The following is an 18,550-nucleotide window of genomic DNA, read 5'->3' on the forward strand; positions in this document are numbered from 1 at the left end:
AGAGCCCTCCACTTTGTCCATCATGTGCCTGAGAGGAGAGGGAGAAAATGGTCGCAGGCTGAGGCAGACGTTAATTGCCCCCTTATCTATGCCCCTTTCCCCCATCCACACCTCATGAGACCGAGCATGTACATCCAAGGCCTGTCCTTTTTGAAGCGAGTGGCGTGCATTCACAGAGATGCTCATTCAGGCCTTAATGGCTCAAGCCCAATAAAAGACCACCTCCCTCTCCTGCTCATCGCCAAACCTACCATCCCCAATGCAGCACATGCATGCCTCTTTAACAGCCATCCGACTGCCTTCTTCCACCCCCACCCCACCTCCGCTGCCCAGCCTTTGGGAATGTGGTTTTTCCAGCGTTGACTGTTAAAGCCAGTTGTGACATGTGCCATAGACAAACAGGCAACCAGCGCTGCCCCCAGACTACCTCCTCCTGTTTTTTGTTTCTCTGCATGCTCTCCTTACACCCCCTTCAAACCCCATCCCTTCAGACCTCCTTCCTTCATATAGCTCTCCCACTGTGGGGCATGATGGGACTGATGTTTTTCTTCTTTCTCTGCTCTTCTGTGTTTTTCATTCCCTCTCAATCATCTCATCTTTGCTCAGTTCTTCAGGCAACTCCTTCCACCCTGTGACCTCTTGTGCATCACTCTTTCTGCTCTTTCTTGTCATCCCTCTCGTCTCTGTGCCCACGTTTAAGGCAGCTCGTCTCGAACATGTTCCACGAGTGACTTCCCCTCCCTCTCTTTCTCGTGTCCCTCCATCCTAATGTGAGGAAATCATTGCTGACAAAGCATGGCTGGTCTAAGACAGAAGCTCCATCAAAGAAATAAACCCCGATCCCACTGTTCATCCCAACCCCATCCCACCCCTAAAACCCCACACCGCTATCATTAAACAAATCTACTCATATGTGGGCCCTGAAGCTCCTCCCCTTCCCTACCTATTGTCTACCTACCGCTTCATTTTGAAAGCTCCACACTGATACTGATCATTTTCATTTCATTTTGTTTTGTTCTTTTAATTTGCTCTGGGGGTTCATCATTTGTTTGGGGATTAACACTCTAACAGGGATTTTGGCGCCTCTTCATCGCTTCTTGCTTCTTGGCTTTGGTTTTTTGCTCAAACGCCAAGAGGGGCTGAAGGTCTGGTCATTTGGGCTTCTCATTAACCTGCTGCTCACTGTTTGTCCCCTTGTTACTTGTGTTTTAGAGAAAGATGAGGCTGCAATTGAGAGCTCTGAGTTCAATGCCACGTCAGTAGCTGATGTGGACAAGCGGGTGAAACGGCGGCTACTTATGGGTAACTCTTTTCTTCCTCTTTCTATGTGTTGCTATGGCGCTTGTGCTTGTATTCCCGACTCTACTCCTATCCGCGCCCTTCTCCTTCTCCTCTCTAACTACATTTTATCAAGAGAAAATTGGAAACCCTTCGGGGCTCACTGCATCTACCCCCACAGTCACAGTTTGCTTTATTTTTTTTCTCATATCTGATGAGATTTAAAAACACGGGTAAAACAAGTCTCACTGAATAACTCTACTTTTCAAACCTCTGGAGGCCTCGAAGGTTTTCTCAGTGACTAACATTTACTTTCCCAGTTATACTCCAAATGTTTTGTTTTCCACTTCCTGTATTTCTGATTACTGATGCTCCAAAACAAAAGGCTTTATAGAAAAATAAAGGTCATAGACCCAACTTTCCCCATGTTGACACAAGTGTAGCATAAAAGGTTCCAGCTGTACTTAGCAGAACGTTCTCATAACCGTAGCCATCGAAGAGGTAAGAGGCTGTGAAACTGTAGCAGCCAGATCCCTGGTTCACATTGATGGTTCAGTGATGGTTTGTACCACTTTGAGGATGTATCCATCTATTCCGCCTTTAAATTTATTGCAGATCAGCGTCTGTGCTATTGGTGAAAATTTTGGAGCCACTAATCTTAATCCCAATTGTAATTAATTCCAAAAACACCAAGGGTGGGCTAAAAACATCAAACTACGATTGAGTTAATGAAGGTTAGGAGCCTACCATCAAGCGTGGTTACTTTAACACCTTTAAAATGACTTTGTAGCACCTCAATCAATCAGACTTTCACCAAATCAAATGGGTGGATCAGTCAAGATGTGCCTTTTCTGAAGCAACACATTTCTACTCTAATTCAATGCCTGGGGTCTTTTTGTTTCTCAGACAGGAGTCGAGCAACTTAAAGTCCTGCTGTTACCAAATGTCCTGTATACTCTGTGGTCCATTAAAACATGTTTCAAACTTACACGGGTTTTCTTTAAGCAGGTTCTGGCCACTGTGGCTTGAAGCAAGGATGGAAAATTGGGTTTCGCAGGCTTCCTCATTCCTCTTTAGCTTTTCTTCCATTTTCTCTCCGCTCCCATTCATCTTTTTACCAAATATTTGATTTGCTCACATTCTAAACCTTGCTTCATCTCTTGTCATATCAGCAAGCCTCCTCTTCTGATTTTGCCCCAAAAGTAGTGTTACAGGTTTGCTGAAAGTCTGTCATGTATGCCACGCTGGAATGGCACAAACCTCCACAGAGAAACACGATTCTGTAACAAGCAGCGCCTCTAATTCATTTATGTCATGTGTAATAAAGATCTACTCTTTCCTTTTTTGATGCCTAGCTGGTTGTCAACAAGATCTTTCCATTTTAGCTTTTAACCATTAACCATATCGGCTGGACCAATAATAACCATGCAGCAGACTCCCATAAGAGCTGAAATAAGTCGTGTTGGACAGCTCCATGTCCAAAGTCTCTATTGAGACTAGATTTACAGCAAACAGCAGGTGACACATGTGTTACCCAAACCAAACTAAATACTAAGAACCCATCTGACGTGACAAGTCAATTCCTGATAATAACTGCTGTTGAATTAAAATTTGACTGACACTGATAAATGCTGATTTGTGCCCTAACATATCATAGAGCGATATTAGCCTGGTCCTAAACATGACCCTAATTCTGTAAAACATTAATACCTCACATGCTTCCTTCAGATCTGTGAGCATAAATATGTATATGTGCTTCCTTAGAGCACAGAGACCTCACCACTGCTGCACTGAAACTGTCTGAGAGCATCAGTATGTTAGATTTGACACTACTATCATTTTTCTCTCTGCTTCTGAGAGAAATGGTGCTGCAGTGTCCACCCTCGTTGTTGCAGATGACACAGTGTTTAAGACTGATCGAGCTGCAGCCGAGGCTCTAATGAAAATGTGCTGCTAAAACGAGCCATAAGGAGAGGGAGAGGGGAAATAGGGAGGAAAGAGACTAGGCTTAAATCATTCTGTGACAGCTCATGGTGTTAATATTGTATGAGCAGCTAAAAGTGGATCAGGTACAGGAGAGAGCAAAATGTAAAAATAAATAAATAAATGGTGCTACAAGGGAAATCATCACAGTTGTGTCATGTGTGTTTATGTGTGTGTTTATCAGTGTTGGGAAGGTTACTTTTAAAATGTATCCCAGTACAGATTACAGATTACATGCCCCAAAATGTATTTTGGAACGTATTCTGTTACGTTACTCAATGAGAGTAACTGTAACGGAATACAGTTACTCATATTTAGTATTTTAAATATGTAACGGCGGCACATGTATTCCGTTACTCCCCAACACTGGTGTTTCTATACATAGCTCAGTAACATGGCCACCGCAGGATCGACAGTGGATCTTGTCGAGTGCTGAGAGGTCATGCCACTGTTCCCTTTTTACAGCAGTGCAGCAGGTCCTAATCCTTTCTGCTTTAGCATGCACAGTTTTATGCTCCCCAGCTTAAATAAATAGGAGATGTGTCCTCCTCTCATGGAAAGAGTTGGCAACAGCAGTCAGTGTTAATATGTAAGGAGTGTAACTGATATGTATGTACAACTGTTTTACCTTTTATTCCTCTTCTCCTGTGTGGCCTGTTGTAATCCTGACAGCTGAAGCTGGACTCTTCTTCAGTCTGTATCATCTTCCAGCCTCCTCTCAACAATAGCAGTTTTAAAAATGGCCACATCAACAAGTATAAGCATATATATGTTTATGGTCAAATATTAAAATTATGTAAAATATAAATATACTACAAAATAGCTCTACTGGGCTGAGCTAGGCTTTACATGGGGTATTATCATCCCCACACCAGGTGACGTGGACGCCAACGTTTGTGAATGCTACAACTTGAGAACAAGGTGACGTAAGATTTTGTAGTTGATACCTTAGGTGCGTCTGTTAGGAGGCTGAGGGGTAGCACTGGCAGTTGCCAGTATTTTTTAATAAATGGAGCTGGGGGATGATCACTATGTGAGGCTGTCAGGGACTTGGGCGTGTTTTTGAGGGATTAGCTCACATTCCAGCAACAAACAGTGCTCTAAGAAACATAACAAGCCTTTAAAATGTGCACAAATACACAAGACACAAGGAAAAAGATGTGACCCCTGTTAACCACACTGGCAAAAGCAGTTCTGAATGCTTAGCAATGAGGAGAACATTTTTAACTTTACTCGGAGCAGCCATACTAAATGGCGTGTTTTAGGCTACTGACACATTAATAGACGTGTCACTTGCAGAATTCTAAAATTTTAAAAGAATTCTGACCAGAGGCATCGCTTAAGTTTGAATGTTTGAAGGAAACCTCTATAATTTGTATATATCACTTTCTTGGGGTTTTTAGAGTCCATATCTGATGTATGGACGTGATACTGAATAATCAAAGGGAGCAGCTGTGCACATCGCAGGGTCTTCTTGTAATTGACTAAGTAAATGAATATAACCTGAATAATGAATATTAACTTCATCAACTGTAATGCTTGGTACACTGCTTGTGCACACAAGCAACCAGCAATCAGGAAGACGCTGCAGTGGATGAAAGCAAAATTTCAATTAGTGTTAATGTGTGCACTTTAGAGCTGTGAACTGACAGATTTTGTTACTTTTTAACAAGGTCAGACATGAGAAAGTGAATGAGGTTATTTTTGCAGGGCGATCTTTGAGCATCATTGAAATCACCACATGATGACCTGTTTTAATCAAGGCAGCCGTCTACGCTGAACTGCTCACATTTAATTTATGTAACGTACTCACCGCAGAGCCCACAGCTGAAATATAATCTTCAGGTCTACTTTTCTGCATGCTGAACACAAGACTACAGCGAGTATTTGTTTGGTAGCAAGCACTGTCATAAACTTTCAGCAAGCACCAGTGAAAGCCTGTCTCTCTTTTCTTTCCATCGTAGAAAATAAAAATAAAATACAAAGAACGGATTATTGCTACAAGTCCCACCACTCACTCTCAAATAAACCTGAAAGAAGTATTTGGAGTTATAGGCTTGGAGAGGAAAGTATGAGGGGCTTGTGCCGGATGTCAGGCAGGCCCAGCATTTCATCAATACTCCCGAGCTCAGCCTGGCCCTGGGGCTGGGCTGGGCGTGGCGATAGAGAGGCTCACCCTCAGCTAATGACAGGGCCCACTGTACTCGGTATAGATCACCCTGACCCATAAACAACATCTCCACACACTGACAGGCACATACACTTTTACTGTACACACCTATGCAGACACACTGACCTCAATGCAATAGACATTTGTGAGACACACACTTGACAGAGGCCTGAGTCCGGGACAGGGCTCTGCTGTGTCTTGCCTGGATGTCGAGGTATCTCTCCTTCCAGTCTTTGCAACTACAAAACTGCCAGCTGTCATTCTGAAATGCTTCATTTGAGCCAGACATTTACATTTGAAATCATTTTGCATTCTTGCTTGGAAACTTTTCCAGCAAGAGAAATGGGCATTAAAAGGATGATGAATGCAGAGTGACAAACACATACGGACCAGAAAGCACAGATTATGGGATGGTGGCGTGAGACTGATGTTGTTTGGTGCTGCATGAGGGAAAACAAACAAATGTACAAATACCTTCCTGTTTCCTGATAGCAAACATCAGCCATCTTGGCTCAGATGTGTTTGTGACTCTGCATTCTGAAAGGGCATTATGCTAATGCACTGACCTTTAGATGTGGATGTGTTTGCCTGACTGAATAGGCCTTTCCTACTTTGCTCTTTACTTCACTCGGGCACACAATCTCCTAGCATTTTAATTAAAGGAAAAGCTGCCAAGAGAAAGGAGGTGGGGGGCGTCCCTGCCAACGCTATTTAAGGTCCAGAGTGTCATCTTCTTAGGAATTAAATAAATTAGATTGGATGTTTCTGAGGTGTGTTTGTTTCCTTAAATTTGTTATTATACTATATTCTAGTATTCCTTACAGAAATACTTTGGTACGATTTTCTCTGGATCTCAGTCACCTCCACCAGAAGCAGAACAGATACAAAGCCAATCTTCCTTATTAGGTGTAGTTTTAATCAGTTCCTCTGGATGTCAAATTTCAGCCTCTTCAGCACTTCTGCAGGCCCATTGAGCAGGTTTGTGTTGAGCTTTGCTAAAGCAACAGCAGCTGGGCAGGTAAGCCAGAGTTACCATGGACTTGTGTTTGTTTAGGATCAGCTCAGGGAATACTTATCTCCACCAGATACAAGAACATTTTTCTCTAGGAAAATATACACTTGAGCTCTGATGAATGTCTTCTAGACTTACAGCACTCAATCCACTAACTTTATTTTTCATCTACTGACCCTTGTGTTTTCTTGTCACTTTTGGAAACAGGACCGATCTCAGAGTTCTTCACACTCCTCAGTGGAATTTGTCTTGTTGTATTGATACATTGTTTATAATAAATCTTGACGTGTGTATACTACCAAGTGTTGTAAATGAATATATAAAACTCTTCCATTCATAAAAACTGCAGTTGTCATAGGATTCATCCGTGTGTTGACAAAGCTACATGAGACGAGGATACAGTTCACTGTGCTGTCATTTCATACTGTATTCTTCTACCGCATGAAGCTTTGTCTCAACCTGTGTCAGGTGTCAGAAATAGCTTTTTCATCTTTTCAAAGGTAGGGCTCACATGGTAATAAGCCCTCTTTCCTTTCTCCCATCTCTGCCCTGCCGTCTGCAGAGACCTGTGCCGTCAACAACGGCGGCTGCGACAGGACGTGTAAAGACACAGCTACGGGGGTGCGTTGCAGCTGCCCTGTGGGATTCACCCTCCAGCCTGATGGAAAAACATGCAAAGGTCAGTAAAGAGAAGATAGTGTGTGAATATACATGTGTGTGACTTATGTGAGTGGAAAGGGTTAGTTTCACACGGTTCACACGACTGCTTTCTGAGTGATCCACAGCCAAACTCTGGCCTCACCATCCGCTTCACTTCGATCTGCACAAAGCTTCGTTCGTGGTCATTTGCTCTGCTGCTGCTTGTTGTTGGTTTTGCAGTTGAGCATTTCTCCCCTTCTGGGAGCCGAGCTATGACGTCAATGACGGTGGTCCGAGGAGAAGATGCTGCAGCGTGGGCCTTAACAATCCAAACACATTATTATAGCCTTTTGACTTTCCTCTAAACAAACAACCTCGTGGAGTAAGGCAGACCTGTGGGTCTGTGGCTGGGTTGGAGCCCAGTCCCACACAAGTCTTTATTTTTGTCAGGGCTGGACAAAGAAGCAACAAAAGGGCTTCAAGGTTTTCTGTTTTTGAACTTTTCAAATGCATAAAGAGGTTATAAAGAGCAGAATAGCGGTCCCAAACAATCTGAGAATGTGTCATCAGCTCTCATTTTAAAGACTGCATTCATACGTCCAGCAGTGCAGAGCAGGCCACTTCTGTTTGTTTGTCTTCAGTTGGTGGAAGAACCCCAGAGGGTAGGGGCTTCTGTCTGCTCAGCTCCTCAGGACCTTTCATTCAATTCAATTTTTATAGAGACAAATCACAACAACAGTCGCCTCGAGGCGCCTAATATTGTAAGATACACAATAACAATTGAGAGCTTTTCTTTAGTGAAAGTAAAGCATTCAAACACTATTCTAAGATGAATCACCAAAGTACAGCCAGCTGAAGAAATTTGACTATCAACAAAATTATGTGATGTTTCATTCACACTAGAGTAAAAATGCAACCTTGTGATTAGCAAATAAAAGTGATTTCTCAGTAATTGCACTGAATGTCACTGATATACAGACTGGTGAAGGTTTGCAAAAAACTGCTAATTCATAAAAACACATCTGTTTGGAAAAGCAATTCAAGTGTTTGCCAGCTGGTTCTAAATCAAGGCAAGTTTGACAAGCAGTGTATATCATTTTGTGTTGAATCGCCATCCTGTTACAGTTTGTGGAGGAATTTCTTTCTTATTTTAGATCTGTGAGGGTCTGGCTCGACTGAATTTAAGCGATTAGTGTGAATTTCTGTTTAATGTGAATTAGTGTGGATGCATTCTGTCGTGGCTGTGTGCAGGCAGGAAGAGAGGACCCAAAATGCAGGACTCACAGAGGCAGAAGTAATTCAGAAAACTCAGCTTTATTGCTGGGATAGACTGAACAGAAAAACTAACTAAACTGGGAATACGGAACAAACTAAACAGGTAGACAGGCTGGCAAACAGAACACACAGTGAAAGAGGGTACGACGCGACAACGAGCAGGGGAAGACGCAGACACTAAATACAAGAGGTGAACAGAGCTAAGAGGAAACAGCTGGGAGACACGGCTGACGCTGATTACACTGACGAGACAGGGAGCGCACAGAGCTGAACGCACAGACATAAGGCACAGACCTACAAAGTAAAACAGGAAGTACACGACAGACAGAGCGAGCCAGACGAGACAGAAGTTACCAGACGCAGACTCATGAGCAGACAGAATAACACCATGGACAGACAGAAGGAACACAGAGAAGAGGATAAACACTGGGAAACCAAATAACAAAACCTAACAACAAGAACTCAGGAAGTACTGCCAAAACTAGGAAGCTGAAATACTAGGACAGAACCCAAAACAAACTCATACTTCGTAATGAAATCAAAAGTAAAAGTACAAAACCAAAAACACTGGGCCACCGACCCAGGACCGGGACATATTCGGCAATAGGTTTGCAATTTTTTGCAGTTTATCACAGTTAAACTTCATATTATCATGAACAGACCTAGTCCCACATCGCCGAAATATTTCAACAAAGCAGCAAGTAAAGCAAACAATATAATATCACGTCAGCTTCACATGGAATCATCTCCTTCTGTCACAAACCATCTCTGATACTCATCTCTATTCCACCCTGTCCCACCTGTCCTATGCAGTGTCCACTGCTGTTGATTCTCTGTGTTCAAACTCATTGCCACTACTCCTCACTCTTATACTTGATTCTCACATTCTGTCGGCCTCTGTTGACTTTCCTCTTTTCTCCAAAGCACCCCTCCTCCTCTCCAGACTGTAGCCTGTTCCCTACTTTCACTATAGATCAAAATGTCATCTGCAAACATCACAGCTTGTCACAGAGACTCCTGCCTGACCTCGTTTGTCCCGTCCGTCACCATTGCAAACAAAAAGGGACTCAGAGCTGATCCCTCATGTAATCCCACACCCACTCTGAAACCATCTGTCACTCCTACCATCCCACCCTCACATGCTTCTCTGCCACTCCTGACTTCCTCGTGCAGGACCACAGTTCCTCTCTTGGCACCCACAGAGACACAGTGCAACTCCTGTGTTTCTCCATCAACACTCTTTCTCAGCTTTTAGTCCTTTACCTTCTCTCACTTCCTCAATTTGATTTTCAAAGTCATCCCACACAATGCCATCCAGTTACATTCTTCTCTGTGTGCACCTTCCTCTAATTTTATATGTTATGCTATGTCGATTCCTCTTCTTAAAGTGTTCAACAGCCATTTCCATCCTTTTTGCAAATTCCACCACCGTTGGCATTTCTCTCCTTTACACCATACCTATCCATGAGGTCGATTTCCTTCTCCTACATGTCTGTTGGAGTCTGTCCCAAACAAAGCAAACCTCCTTTGCAGACACTCTGCGCCACTTTTCTATAGAGTAGCTCTCGCTTTTAACTAACATCCAACTTGGAGTCATACGCACTGATGCTCATGACAGCACGCCTTCGATTTCCAGATTCAAAACTAATTATGCTGTCTGACAAAGTCTACACCTCCACAACAGTTAAGGATGCCTCTGGGAGTAAAATAGGCCATCTACTCAAAGATCAGTTCCCTCGCTCTTTTTACTGAACTCCAAGTTGCCCCATTTTAATAAATGTTAAGCTTCTGTGGGAGTGTTGAGAGTCACAGTCACATACTCTTCCTTCAGGATTAGTCCCACTCCATTTAGCTTCCTATGGTACGGTAGAACAGTTTGAATCCACCATCCTTGCTTCCCTTGATGGTCCTTACTCTCACCTCTGCTCTTCTGCTTCTCACTGCCTCCAAACACACGTCCTGCCTCTCCCAGTCTTTGGTCTTTGGCTGACAGTAGCACCTTCTCTTTGTGTAATTTCACCTTGCTGACCCATGCCAACTACATATCAGTAAAGATTTGCCTGAAAATAAAAGTTTATTTTGGTGTGTAATAGAAGATGTGAACAGGTTTTCAGTGTGGTACGTTCTGTGAGTGATATCTGATGTGTAGAGAGACATTTACAGTAAACAGCCCACAGGTGATGGACGTGAGATAGATGTCGACGTAGAATCAAGGAATTGGTCATTTTGCACAAGGCAAGATGTCCAGAATCTGGACAGCTGGTCTTATGGAAGTATGGTCCTATAATTTAAAATACTGTGTGCGTGCATGTCTTCCAGATAAAGTGTGTCTGCAAAATGACTGTGGGGCAGTCTGAGAATGTGGCATGTAGGTGTGTGAAATTCTGGAGCCAGAGCTGTCTCAGGCCTGCAAGGCAGACGACGTGTCGGCAAACTTTGAGATGTTTGAACAGTGAGGCCCACGCTGGCCTTTCTCGCTCTCTCTCTCTGACACACACACACACACTCTCTTCTTCGACCTTGATGTGCACACGCTCACACAGACAGCACCATCCAGCTGCAAATACAGTAAATACATCCATTTACCTGCAAGAGCACTCAACCACAAGGCAAGACGAGTCAGCGTAATTTCAAATGATTAATTAATAATGTTAGCCAGCTTTGACTGGATGCATTGATTTAACATGTTATTGTTATGACACAAGAGCTTATATAAAACTAGGTCAACTAAGTCAAAAAACAAGAAAATGAATGGAAAAAATTATCAAAAAGCAAACGTGGTGCAAGTGAAATCATTAAAAAGAGAACAATGTAAAAATTAAAATCAACAAATCAACCAGTAAAAAGGATGAAATCCATAATTTATGATTATTAAGATGACAAAAAATTTAATAATGAAAAAACATGATCTGTTATTGTCACCCTGTAGCTTGTAAATTGTTGACTTTAATCATTTCAATATACAATTTCTCGGGTATGAATTTCATAACTAATTTTAAACTAATTAGCTTTACTAATGGGTACCTGAGTTTCATGTTAAATGCTGTTGGAGCATCACTGATCTTTGAGTTTGTAAAGCTGTGTGGTCCCACCCTGTGTTACAGTACAGTACTTAAATCATGTCACAACTTGATTCCAGTGTGGTGGCACTAGATTTTATCATAATGCCGAGGTAGTAAGCAAGTGTTTATTTCTCCATTTATATGTCATTACTTGTACTTGGTATGTCATTTATGCTGATATGTTTATCCATCTGCTGCTGTTACACCATGTACAGCTGTCACTGTTGTATGTGGTGTAACCATGTACTGCTAACAGTGCTACTAATAATCGCTGTGTTCATAAATGGTTTACTAAGGAGGAGTAATGCTATATAAATGATATTTACTTGCTAATACCTTACTAAAAGCTTAATAGCGTGACTGATTTATTTCATTATGACAAACTGCACAATAGTACAGCTGGAGGGGGTCAAAGTAGAACCAATGCTCCTTCTTTGCTCAGCCATAAATACTTGAAGATAAAGTCACGTAAAGATGTAAGACCTGCTTTTGTTTTGAGGTACCTGCTGAAACAACTGGTGCTGCATCCTTTTGTTGTTGTTGTTTTTTGAGTCGTTTTAAAGACAGAAATCAGTCAAAGGGAATTATTGCACACGATGTATACTGAAAATGATTCCAGCGACCCTTTCAGCACCATCATCTGCTGGCAGTTATGTAAAGATCACAGCTGGAAGATCATCTCTTCAGATGTCAAGTTAAGAGCCCAGCATCTTGTGCGAACACTTACACTGTCCCTTTGGGTGATTTGTGATGCTGACAGAACCCAGCATTTATAGTGGAGAAAAAAAAGATTCCCCGCTCTGCTTTTTTGCCTTGAGTTAGAAAGATGGATAGGAGTGCAGTCCAGCTGTCCCACGCCCACATAATTTGGTTGTGGATCAGCCCCCGGGCTTCATAAATCCAGCGCTGAGGGGAACTGAGAAACACAGAGCAGGCAGCTCACATCAGTGTCTATCAGGTCAGAAAACATGTAAGATTGGAGAAATATGGCCACAGTGTGACATCACCCACAGATCCTTAAATGTGGGCTTACTGTTTGCCTCTTCATTTGAAATGGCTACAGTGAAAAAGTGATCAAAGTCAACAGCCCAAGAAAAACGCGACCGCATCGCCATTAAAGCTGAAAGACGCAATGACCAGTAGGTGGCTGTGGCCATCTTTTACTTACAGTCCATGCTTTTACCCCGTGTCTCATGCAGAGTTTACTGTTTAGTGTTCAAGATCCACTCATGATACTTTACATATGTGTGATAATGGTTCCTGTCTGACGACTGGCTGAAAAACAGTCTCTGTGTGACGCCTTATCAGTTCCAATTTTCAACTTACTGGTGTATATTAGCAACAAAATTACACCCTTTTAAGTGTCTTAAGTTAAGAATATTTGCTTCACTTCAGCCAGTCCTGGATGTAAAAGACTGAATATTTTAACATCTTCCGTTAGGTTGTGTTAATATCATTACTGTGTATATGGGCTCTCGACATCATTCAATCTAAAGCGGGGTGACAGCTTCCTGTTACCTTGGAGATGCAACATCCTGCTCCAGGACATATACGCGTATTTATGTGCGTCGTGTGTGTGTAGGTGTATTCCACTCTGGTGGCGCGTGTAATCACAGTAGTGTTAGCAGTGTATTGTAGTGCATAGGGTATAATTGCTTGCATTTAGCAGTTTTCAGAACATAGTAGTTAGTGGCAAGATAAACGCCGTGCTATGAGGTGGTCTCCCGTCTAATGTGCCTCTAAATTGCTTGATCGAGACAGACAGCTCTCCTTCGGCCTGTTTGCATCCAACTTAAATCTAAAGCCAAGGGGATGTGCCCTGTCGTGCCTGTCTATCATAATCACTTCAATATAAATATGTAGGGCATGTTTAAAACCCACAAGTCTGATAAACGCTCTTTCATCTGCGCTGAAAGACAAGGCGGTTCAGCCTCTCACGATGACAGACACGCCAACCAGAGGAGCCATTTCATCACAGGCTCTCGTGCCGACAACTGGGTCAGAGAGAAAGACAGAGGGAGAGGTTGTTTTTAACAGCTTCCAGATGTTTGATTAGATGGTGCACACTGGTGGTTATATGTTACTGTAGCACATGTGTGCGCGCTTCTGTTTTTGCAGGTTAATTAACGCAGATTTCGGTTGCATGTACGCTGTTGGACCTCTGCGTGCGGTTATCTGTGTTTCTGTGTGGTCGGCGTACAAATCCCACTACAGTGGCACCGAAGACACGTTCCCACTGGCCTGCATTCCTTCTCTACTTAAAGAGAAGTGAAAACAAACAGACAAACATACATTCACATCAAACCGAGACAAGGACATGATCACAGCCATTCATGGGGAAATTAATAGACCTTTACAGAAGGGGAATCATCTAGATGAACAATTGTGCTCGTCCCTTACTGTGAGTTTGTCTTTCTGCTGATCTTTGTGTTTTGAAGCAGAACTAGTGACTGAAAAACACAAGCATAAAGAAACAACTTGTCAGTTAACACATACCCTGCTTTCAGTCTACTATGATTAGCGATGGTTATGTTTCAATTTTCTGCTTCATAGTTGCACTAGGAAGTTTAATTATGCTACATGTGCTATGAACGTTCTGTAAAAGTCAAGCACTGAACATGAGTCAGTGGCCCAACACCTGCAGGTGATTGTACATTCCTGTTAGCTGTCTCTGGAGTTCACTCAGCCCCTGAAGGACACATGTGTAGTTGGTGCATTGTGGTGTAGTGTCTCGAGGACCAGTTCACACGGTCATAATAACTGGCTGGTATGCAGACACCTGCACAGAGCTTCACACTCGTGATGTGAGGATGAAGCTGTGACACTCTTGTAACAACACCAGTTGCACATGTGACACCTTTTTTATATTTTGGCACAAAAGTGATCTGGTAGTGTGGCGTGAACTTGCTGTGACAGCATTTTTAATCTTGTTTACATTCTTTATAGATGCTCCCGGTCAAGAAAACACGGCGGGCAGGTGGCTACGTTTGACCAAAATCACCATCACAACCTCAGTTACTAACAGCATCTGCCTCCTGAGCCACAGTCTGGATGCGACTCATTCAGTCTTTCAATATGACACATTTGTCCGACAGTTTATATAGAAACATAATTTAGTAACTCGTATGTCACTTTTGACCTCGGGAGAAGTCGCAGGTCAGTGAGATCAAGCCTGAGACACACTGACTCAATCGCAGCCGGCCGTCTCTGTTCCAGCTGAAGCGGGCTGGATCACTGACTCTTTCACTGTTGTGAGAGTTTGGAGCCCTGGCCCACATGCCCTCGTGGAGTGTTTGTTATTAAACAGCACTAGGATCGAACACTAGGATCATTTAATACCTGAACAAATACACGCTGCCTCCCGGCATGATGTCTGTCCCCGTCACCACCAGCACCCCGCAAAGAACACCTACGCTCTTCAAGAAAACTAGATCTTCTTTCCCCCGTGCATAATTATTTGTGGAGGTTCATGTTTCTGCAAATTTATTCCATTTAATTGCTTTTTACTGCAAATATTTGGTAAAACCACACAGCTTATACTCAGGAGGTCTGTGTGCACATTCCTGCAACAAATCTTATATTGGCTTAAGTGACCAGAGCTGTATTCCTGGTCAGTCTGCTTCAACGAAATGGACAGGCAATCATACTGGAGACCCTACCGTTGACCTCTGGAGGCAACAGTCAGAGTTGAGGAGTTAGAGTCCATCATTCCTCCAGTTGGCTAGTATAGTCCACAGCACTGATCACTTGGGCCAGTTGCTAGGTCTTAATCAGGCTCTGCAGCATCATCAGGGTCTCCACTGGAGTCAGGTTTCTCATTCCAAACACTGGGCTCCTCAAACCCAGCCTGAGGCTCACAGAGAGAAAGAGAAGGGGTCGGGAGGCCTGTTTCCTTTGGCTCAGGTGGATGTCAGCAAGTCTTCTCATTTGTGATTTTTTTCTCTTTTTGTTAAAAGGTTCCAGAATATTTTCTTTAGCAGTGCAGACAGATTTTGCAGGAGTGACTTAGTGAGTGTCATGTCAGGTAAACTTCTCCCTCTCTGTGTTTGAAAGTCGAAACGATGCTCTGCTCTAAACTTTTATGACTGTTTCCAGAACCACCGTTTTTCTGCGAGATTCTCCTCTGCTGCTACACGCTGTTAAATTCATTTCTTCCGTGTTAATGCACACTTTTAATTTCTACTGAGAAACACTCCAAATTCAGCATTGCAATAAACATTTTGACACATTTTCTATCCCTAAAGAAGCCGTTCATTGTCTCTGTAATGTTTGATTTTGTGTTTGAGTGGCATCACACTCTCAGAAAATTCATTACCTAGGTTCAGCTGGAAGTGGACTGCTCTCGCCAGCTTTTTATTTACTTTATTGTAGTTGATAAATTTCTCGTAAATCCAAATCCTTAAAGTGACTTTACAAAAGGTCTAAAAAGTACTAAATTTGGCTGTTGAACATAAACATTCATACACAATCGGTTTGAATCGTCTGGTAGACCTACGTGGTGTTCAGAGAGACGTGGTAAAGGTTGGAACTATTGATTGGAGGCTGGAGTAAGTTATTGATCGTCTAGAGTAAACGTCAGACATGGATCCCGAGAGACAGCCTGTGGGTGTATCTGTGTGTGTTTGTGTGTGTGGTGGTGGTAGTGGGGTTGAAATGTTCAACCACTCCCTTTACAAAGGCAGGACACATCATTGCATGTGCACCCTGTCAGAGAGTCTCAGCTCAGTCCAGCTTGTTTTGCAGTTAGTTCACCTGCATTAACAAACCCACGACCTGCACGATGCTATCAATGTGCTCATTATCCATAAAGGTGTTCTTCTATTGTTTTCTCATGCAAACACAAGCAGAAGTGCTGTGTTGTTAGCTGTGATAGCACTGCATAGCCCAGCTACAAATTATGTTGTTTAGTGTCGACTGTACTGTCAGTAAACACTTCCTTGATGATGAATGTCACGTACCTTGGGGGTCCTGTGATTTGACCTCTAGCACCATCCTGAGGTTGCCCAATGCAAATACTCTGGTTTATGATTCCCCTGAGTTTCTCAACAGCACTTTTGCTAGGCTTCATCCTTTGCGCTCGTAGCCAAATCACTCTTGTTTCTGATGAGTCAGCTTCCTGTGAGGAACTGCTGGCTGCAGCTAGTCTTGTTTTAGGTGTTACAAGAGACAAATAATTCCTCCAGTAAACTGACAAGTATTTTTGAAAGCACCTTCTACTCTCAAATGTTCCTTTTAAAGACAGCATTACCCACCTGCTTGCTAGCTGTGAAAACCTTAACTCATATCAATGTCCTTGTGTTCAGTGATCTTATTTATTGACGTTATCCCATTAGACAGTTTCCAAGGATAAAGTCCCACCAAATGCTGTTGGGTTTTATTGTCCTGTTTAACTCACTCACCCTTTGGCCCCTTGTAAATTCATCATGATGGCTAAAGGCAAAATCGTCTGAATGCAAAATTAAAAGGCTAAGCTTGGTGGAGAGGTGCATGAACCCACTGAACTGTGATGCAGGAAACTTTAAAGTTGTGAAATAATGCATTGGTCTTGGTAGAGGATTGCACTCTTTTTATGATTATATAAAATGACTGGGTTCCTCAGGTGATATTTTATGCATTTTCTTAGAGAGAGGATGAAGAGTTCCGCCATTTGCGAAGGAGTCATAGTAGGAGCCGCTCCTCCTCCTAACAGCTGAGGCGGTTTGGGCATCTGACTCCTGGATTCCTCCTGGATGGATGGATGGATGGATGGATGGATGGATGGATGGATGGATGGATGGATGGATGGATTTGCAGCAGTGGTTCCGTGTAGAAAGACCAACTCTGACATGCCACACATATCACACAACCTCACTTGTCTTTAACTGTCCTGTGTCTTCTCTCTAGATGTGATCATTTCAAGATGTGCTAAAACTTAATGTATTTATTTAACCTCAAAGCTTATTTAAGCTCCATTCAGGGTAATTACATACCCCATTATAAGGTTCAGCGGTCCCTGGTGGGGTCATTAAGTGTGGGTTGTGTGTGCTAGTGCTTGCAGCTGCCAGAATAATTAGGAAGCTTTCTGTGTTGGGTAGATGGTGGTAGCTACCTTTGTTACATTAGAGGCATTAGAGGAGACAATGTGGGCAGAAGGGGAGTGATGGTGTGTGTATGTGTGTGTTCCTTAGTTGGTATATAGGCCAGTATACCTGAGAGAATTTAGGTAAATTCTTTTTAAACGATTACTGAACTTACTAGATGCAGAAAATGAACCCAAAAAAGCTCTTGACTTCCTAAAGTCTCAAAGTCCTGAGGCCAAGTGTGCCTGGGCTGGTACCTGAAGGGAAAGATAGCCATGCGTTCTGCGGTCAGCCACAGAGGAACAGGAAAGCAGCTGATTGATTTAAAATCCTCAGAGAGAATCAGAGCCTCACGTTAGACACGAAAGAGGAAGATACAGAAAAATACAATGTGTAAAAAAGAAAGTAGGAGCAGATGACACACAAAAATGAAATCCAAGTTGAATTTCTGACAGTGAAGAGCAGAAAGCAAAAGGAGCAATCAGCAGCCTCCTTGTACTTATCTGTAAGTATGACATCACAGTCTGGAGTGTTCGACAGGCTGTTGCATGTGTCTGGATGCCCTTACCTGTCCTACACTCCATAAAAAAGAAAGATCCCTGAGCCTTATTTTCTTCCCATCAGCCACGGGGAAATCTGTTTTAGCGCAGCCAGATGGAGGGACAATCCCTTTACACGGGGCACGGCGGGACACAGTTTACTACATTTCTACTGTGGCGCAAAGCCAGCTCATTCTGGATTCCTGTCTCAGCTCCATATTTAGATGAAGAGTTCATTCAGCAGAAACTCCCTCAGGATAGAGACTGAGATGATCGGGCCAAAGAGGCTGAGTCTGCCCTGCTGGAAAAACACAGTGGATGACTTACTGTTTTATGGGGCTCCTATCACGCCACACTGAGAGAACGTGTGCGCGTACTCCTGTGCTCTCACCACCTCTTACTGATGCTGGTAGTAACTGGCTCCAACTGGTTAAAGCTACACACTGCATTAAATGCATGCTACTTCTTACATGTAATGGTGCTGTTAATTAACACAACAGCAAGTTACCACAGGTGCTCCTCTTCACTGTCAC

General features: G+C 43.0%; 1 protein-coding gene across 2 annotated transcripts in view; it reads left to right on the forward strand.

The window, feature by feature from the left end:
• scube1 (signal peptide, CUB domain, EGF-like 1) overlaps nucleotides 1-18,550 on the forward strand; it is a 120,378-nt gene that overhangs the window by 74,438 nt on the left and 27,390 nt on the right. Inside the window, exons 7-8 of one of the 2 annotated variants that reach the window (XM_026146357.1) lie at nucleotides 1,213-1,302; nucleotides 7,006-7,122. In XM_026146357.1, coding sequence (XP_026002142.1) covers nucleotides 1,213-1,302; nucleotides 7,006-7,122 — 207 coding nt within the window. The remainder of the gene's footprint in view (nucleotides 1-1,212; nucleotides 1,303-7,005; nucleotides 7,123-18,550) is intronic. The other variant, XM_026146358.1, reaches the window with a different exon arrangement.

This window comes from Astatotilapia calliptera, chromosome 17, assembly GCF_900246225.1.
Source record: "Astatotilapia calliptera chromosome 17, fAstCal1.2, whole genome shotgun sequence".
Lineage (NCBI taxonomy): Eukaryota > Metazoa > Chordata > Actinopteri > Cichliformes > Cichlidae > Astatotilapia > Astatotilapia calliptera.